This window comes from Chiloscyllium punctatum, chromosome 3 (genome assembly GCF_047496795.1).
Source record: "Chiloscyllium punctatum isolate Juve2018m chromosome 3, sChiPun1.3, whole genome shotgun sequence".
Taxonomy (NCBI): domain Eukaryota; kingdom Metazoa; phylum Chordata; class Chondrichthyes; order Orectolobiformes; family Hemiscylliidae; genus Chiloscyllium; species Chiloscyllium punctatum.
The window spans coordinates 33,519,685-33,526,413 of record NC_092741.1 but is presented as its reverse complement, the minus strand read 5'-3'; the positions used below and the strand labels follow the sequence as shown (position 1 = coordinate 33,526,413).

The window sequence follows — 6,729 nt, the reverse complement described above, 5'->3', positions numbered from 1 at the left end:
ATAATTTATATTGTAGTACTTGTTAAATATAGACAGTGGTAGAAGAAAAGAGAACACAAAAACAATCAAAAAATCATTTGAACTTAAAAAGCAAACAGAATAATTTCATGTTCATAAAGAACTACAAGTTTGTCAGTAAACAGGTAGCAAAGGATTTTGAAATACCAATGGTCAACGTAAGACATTTAAAAAGTTATTAGAAGTGTACAAGCCCAAAATCCTGCCCACCTGTTTCATTCTGATGGCCACTATGCACCACTAGAATAATTGTTTAAAGTGGTCATGAAAATTTCTGTTCTAAGTTGTTTTAATAACCTTATTAGTGGACTTATTGTTCAGAATTGAGTCTTCATTCATACCAGCAGCTCTTTTTAATACCTTTACTTTTTCGTGATGTTCACACTGGAAGATGCATATCCATACTCTAAGTAAACCTGGGCTAAGTGAGAAATTATTAGATCAAAATTTAGTATGTTGTTCGCTCTTGCAACACATTTCTGGGGCATAAACTAAGTTATTTGCAAGGTATCCTCACTCCTCATTTCCATTAAACCAGTCCATGGATCTGTCCTTGACTGCAAGGTTATATTTTCTTTCCCCATTTTGTACAGTTTGATAATCTAAAAAAAGGAGGGGAAAATGTGATCAATTTGTCATACAAAAATAAAGAATGAAATATCAATCTGCTGTATCACACAAACTTGGGTAAAGTTGTGGGCCAGTGGATGGGAGATAAATATACAGCATCACCAATATTGTATTACTGAGTCATAATAGCGCAGGAGGCCATTTGGTTTAATTAATCTGTTACATTTCTTTTCAGCAATCTAGTCAGTCTTATTCCTCTACATTATACCCTACAGTTTTTCCCTCCAGTACCATTCCAATTTCCTTTTGAAATCATTGATCCATCTCTACTTCAGCTACTTTAATCAGAAAGTTCCAGGATGTTACCATGTGCAGTGGAGAAAAATATAACTTTTTATTAAATCCTCTCTTCTTGCCCTTACGCTTAAATGTGTTCTTCAGTACCTGTATGTATCCAAAGCTAATGGGAGCAGCTTTTCCTTGGCTATCTTTTTAGAATATATTAATTTTGTATGCCTTTATCTGATAACCGCTCAAACCTATTTGCCTTAGGGAGAGCAACCAAAGATTCTCCAACCCAATGTGGAAGCTACTACATCTTCTTCTTTTATACAGTCATAGTCTTACAGCACAGAGACAGGCCCTTTGGCCTAAACTAGTCCACGTCGATCAAAATGTCCATCCACGCTCACCCCACTTGGTCTATATCCTTCCAAACCTTTCCAATCCATATATTTGTCCTAATGCCTTTTAAGTGTTATAAATCTACCCACCTCAATCGCTTCCACCAGCAGCTCATTCCATATGTGTACCACCATCTGTGTTAAAAAAAGTTGCCTGCCATGTTTCCTTTTATTCTTTTCCCTCTGAACTTAAACTGATGCCCTCTAGTCTTCGATTCTCCCAACCTTCGGAAAAAGACAGTGCATTCACCCCATCCATGTCTCTCATGAACTTATACACTTCTATAAAATACCCCCCTCAAACTCTCACGTTCTAAAGAAGAAAATCCTAGCTTGTCTAATCTCTACTATCACTCCAAACATTGAGTCCTGGCAACATCCTTGTAAATTTTTTCTGCATTCTTTCCAATTTAATAGCATCCAAAACTGAACGATACTCCAAGTGTAGCCTCACCAACATCCTGTACAACTGCAAATAACTTCCCAACTTCTTACACTCAATGCCCTGACTGATGAAGGCCAGTGTGCCAAAAGCCTTCTTCACTGCCCTATTTACTTGTGACTCCACTTTCAGAGAATTGTGCATCTGAACTCAAAGGTCCCTCAGTTCCAAAACACTCCTTAAGGCTCCATCATTCACCAGGAAACTCCTACCTTAATTTGAGTGTCCAAAATGCAAGACCTCGCACTTCTCTATATTAAACTCCTGGAAAAAATTACAGTGAATCACCGGATCCTGTTAATGATTTACACTTCCTCTCTAATGCACAATGACCAGGGCTGACAAGTAAATCTGTTATGACTGAGTTTGAGAGTTCAGGATAGCATCGTTGCTTTTCTACTCTAGCTTTGGCTATGAAGCTCAAGGTCCCAAAGCTTTGCTAACTACTCTCAATATACTGTGGTACATAGAAAGATTTAAGCACAGGGTGGCACGGTGGCTCAGTGGTTAGAACTGCTGTCTCACAGCAGCAGGGGCCTGGGTTTGATTCAAGCATCGGGCGACACTCTGTGTGGAGTTTGCACGTTCTCCCCGTGTCTGCGTGGGTTTTCTCCAGGTGCTCCGGGTTCCACAAACAGTCCAAAGATATGCAAGTTAGGTAAATTGCCCATGGTGTTCAAGGATTTGTAGGTTAGGTATATTTGTTAAGGGTAAATGTAAAGTAATAGGATTGGAAAATGGGTCTGAGTGGGTTACTCTTCAGAGGGTCAGTGTGGACTTGTTGGGCCAAATGGCATGTTTCCACACTGTAGGGATTCTAAGTTCATGATTCTCTGCCCTCTCCACAATCTCTACATATTTAGTATGCCCTTCAGTATATATTGACTTTTCCTATCTCCTCTGCCAAAATGCATCACCTTGTAATATTAGCTCCATTTGCCAATTCTCTGCTCGTTTTGCTGGCCAGTAAACTAATATCCATGACACCTGTATCAAACAAAGTAGTAGCCTCCAGAGGACACCACTGCACCATGAGTTAAGAGGACTGTGTCTTAGGACTCTTCAAACACAGCTCATAACCTTCATCTGTTCCTTTTCCTTCTCTTTTGGTGCTTTTTCCTTCTCTCTTTCTTCTCCTGGCCTCCGACTCAGTGGAGACCCAGCATGGCAGACTCAGTGGCCAGCATGGTGATGTCTCGGCACGGCATAGTGGTATTTTGGCGGTACGTATCCTGTCTGTCAGTTCAGTGTGGATTAAGGTCTTGAGGTGATTTCTCAAAGTGCGGTTTTACTGTGGCTGAGCACTTAAGAGTGTAATAGAGTCATACAACATGGAAACAGACCCTTCGGTTCAACTTGTCAATACTGACTGCATATCCTAAAGAAATCTAGTCCCCTTTGCCAACATTTGACCCCTATCTCTCTAAACCCTTCCAATTCATGTACCCATCCAGATGCCTTTTAAATGTTGCAATTATACCAGCCTCCACCACATTCTTTGGCAGCTCATTCCATACATGCACCACCCTCTGCGTGAAAAAGTTGCCCCTGAAGACCCTTAAACCTACGCCCTCTAGTTTTGGACTCCCCCCAGCTCAGAGAGAAGACTTTGTCTATATACACTAGCCATGCCCCTCATGATTTTATAAACTCTAAAAGGTCAACCCTCTGCCTCAGACACTCCAGGGAAAACAACACCAGGCTATTCAGCCTCTCCCAAAGCTCAAACCCTCTAACCCTATCAAGGAGGGAAAACAAAAAAGAGGCCATGAGAGAGCTTTAGCAAATAGAGTTAAGGAGAATCCAAAGAGTTTTTACAAATATATTAAGGACAAAAGGGTAACTCGGGAGACAATAGGGCCCCTCAAAGATCAGCTAGGTAGCCTATGTGTGGAACTGCAGGAGTTAGGGGTAAATGAGTAATTTGCATGTGTTTACTGTGGAGAATGACATGGAAGATACAGAAAGTGGGGAAATAGATGGTGACATCTTTAAAATGTTCATATTACAGAGGAGGTTGTGCTGGATGTCTTGAAATGCATAAAAGTGGATAAATCCCCAGGATCTGATCAGGTGTACCCTAGAACTCTGTGGGAAGCTAGGGAAGTGATTGCTGGGCCCCTTGCTGAGATATTTGTATCATCGATAGTCACAAGAGAGGTTTCAGAAGACTGGAGGGTGGTTAACGTGGTGTCAGTATTTAAGAAATGTGGTAAGGACAAGCCAAGGAACTATAGACCCGTGAGCCTGACACTGGTGGTGGACAAGTTGTATTTGCAACGGCAAGGACTGATGGTCAGCATAGCTTTGTGCATTGTATATCATGTCTCACAAACTTGATTGGTTTTTTGAAAAAGTAACAAAGAAAATTGATGAGAGCAGAACTGTAGATGTGATCTATATGGACTTTAGGAAGGCGTCTGACAAGGTTCATCATGGGAGACTGGTTAGCAAGGTTAGATCTCATGGAATACAGAGGGAACTAGCCATTTGGATACAGAATTGGCTCAAAGATAGAAGACAGAGGGTGATGGTGGAGGGTTGCTTTTCAGGCCAGAGGCCTGTGACCAGTGGAGTACCACAAGGATCGGTGCTGGGTCCACTATCTTTCATCATAAAAAGGTATAATTAGTAAGTTTGCAGAGGACACCAAAATTGAAGGTGCAGTGAACAGCAAAGAAGGTGATCTCAGATTACAATGGGATCTTGATCAGATGGGTCAAGGGGCTGAGGAGTGGCAGATGGCGTTCAATTTAGATACATGCGAGCTGCTGTATTTTGGGAAAGCAAATCTTAGCAGGACTTAAACACTTAATGGTAAGGTCCTAGGGAGCGTTACTGAGCAAAGAGACTTTGGGGTTCAGCTTCATAGCTCCTTGAAAGTGGAGTCGCAGGTAGACAATAGTGAAGAAGGCATTTGGTATGCTTTCCTATATTGGTCAGAGTATTGAGTAAAGGACATTGGTTAGGCCACTTTTGGAATATTGTGTGCAATTCTGGTCTCCTTCCTATCAGAAGGATGTTTGAGCCTTGAAAGGCTTCAGAAAAGATTTACAAGGATGTTGCCAGGGTTGCAGGGTTTGAGCTATAGGGAGAGGTTGGGGCTGCTTTCCCTGCAGTGTCAGAGGCTGAAGGGTGAGCTCAAAGAGGTTTATAAAATCATGAAGGCCATGGATAGGATAAATAGACAAAGTCTTCTCCCTCCGGTAGGGGAGTCCAGAACTAGAAGGCATAGGTTTACAGTGAGAGGGGAAAGATATAAAAGAGACCTAAGAGCCAATGTTTTCACGCAGAGGGTGGTACTATATACGGAATGAGCTGGCAGACGAAGTGGTGGAGGCTAGTACAATTGCAAAATTTAAAAGGCTTCTGGATGGGTATATGAATAGAACGGATTTGAAGGGCTATAGGCCAGATTCTGGCTGGTGGGACTAGATTGGGTTGAGATATCTGGTCGGCATGGACGAGTTGAACCGAAGGGTCTGTTTCTGTGCCTTACATCTCTATGGCTCTATAACATCCTTGTAAACCTTTTCCGAACCCTTCCAAGTTTCACATCTTCCTGTAGTAGGGAGACCAGAATTGACTGCAGTGTTCCAAATGTGGCCTAACCAATGTCCTGTACAGTTGCAACATGACCTCCTAACTTGTACGCTCAAAGCACTGACCAATGAAGCAAGTATACCAAATGCCATCTTCATTATCCTGTTACCTGCGACTCCACTTTCAATGAACTATGAACTTGAATTCCAAGATCCCTTTGTTCAGCAACAGTCCTCGGGACCTTACCAATAAGCGTATAAGTCCTGCCCTGATGTGCCTTTTCAAAGTGCAGCTCTTCACATTTATCTAAATTAAACTCCATTTGCCACTCCTTGGCCTGTTAGCCCATCTGCTCAAGATCCCGTTGTACTCTGAGGTATCCATCTTCGTTGTCCACTACACATCCAATTTTGGAGTCATTTGCAAACTTACTAACCACGCCTCCCACATTCACATCCAAATCATTTTATATAAATGTCGAAAAGTAGTGGACCCAGCACTGATCCTTTGTAGCACATCACTGGTCACAGGCCTCCAGTTTAAAAAGCAACTCCACCTCCACCACCCTCTGTCTTCTACCTTCGAGCCAATAACGACATTACATTCATAAGACAAGCAGAAATATACTGTTGGCCATCCAAGATTAGCAATTACTACCTCTGCATTTAAATAACCCTGATTAGCTGATGTCAGATCATGGTTTAGTGATGCTGATATCAGTGTTTATTGGTGGTTTACTTAAATGCATTCATTTGTTGATAATTAACTACCAGTATGTTGTCTATCAGACTTTTATATGCACTTCTTGCATAGTCAAAAGGATAGAATGCTACCAGCATTCAGTTAAAGAAGTCCTTTTCACCATTTTTTAATCATCTGTAGCTGAAACTCATCTATGCCTTTGTTAACTCAGGATTTGATTATTCCAACGATCTGCCTGGCTTTCACCTATGAAATTGTGTAAACCTACACTCATCCAAGACTTTGGTGTTATGTCTCAACTCACACTAAGTTAGTAAGAAATGAAATTAAACTGACAGCAAGAAGTGATACAGAGTTGGAAGGCACAGAATCTGTGTGGGTAGAGAAGAGGAACTGCAAAGGCAAAAACTGCAAAGGAGTTATGAATAGGTCTCCTAGCAGTGGTCAAGATGTGGGGAAGAAAATAAATCGGGAGATAGAAAAGGCATGTAAGAAAGGCACTATTACAACAATCATGGGGGACTTCAACATGCACGTGGACTAGGAAAATGAGTTGGTAGTGGATGTCAAGACAAGGAATTTGTGCAATGTTTACAAAACGTTTTTTGGCATGTTTGTGGTAGAGCCCCTAGGAAACAGGAAATTCTGGATTTGGTAATGTATAATGAGGTAGACTTGATCGGGAGGTTAAGGTGACCCTGGGGACAGTGACCATTAAATGAATTCACCCTGCAGTTTGAGAGGAAGAAGCTGTAATCAGATGTAACAATA

The 6,729-nt window shown here is 41.5% G+C and overlaps 1 protein-coding gene across 3 annotated transcripts in view; it reads right to left on the bottom strand.

The window, feature by feature from the left end:
• Positions 1 to 18: 18 nt before the first annotated feature.
• spdya (speedy/RINGO cell cycle regulator family member A) overlaps positions 19 to 6,729 on the bottom strand; it is a 51,109-nt gene continuing 44,398 nt past the window's right edge. For all 3 annotated transcript variants that reach the window (XM_072551371.1, XM_072551373.1, XM_072551372.1), the window contains exon 7: positions 19 to 620. In XM_072551371.1, coding sequence (XP_072407472.1) covers positions 532 to 620 — 89 coding nt within the window. In that variant the 3' untranslated portion in view covers positions 19 to 531. The remainder of the gene's footprint in view (positions 621 to 6,729) is intronic.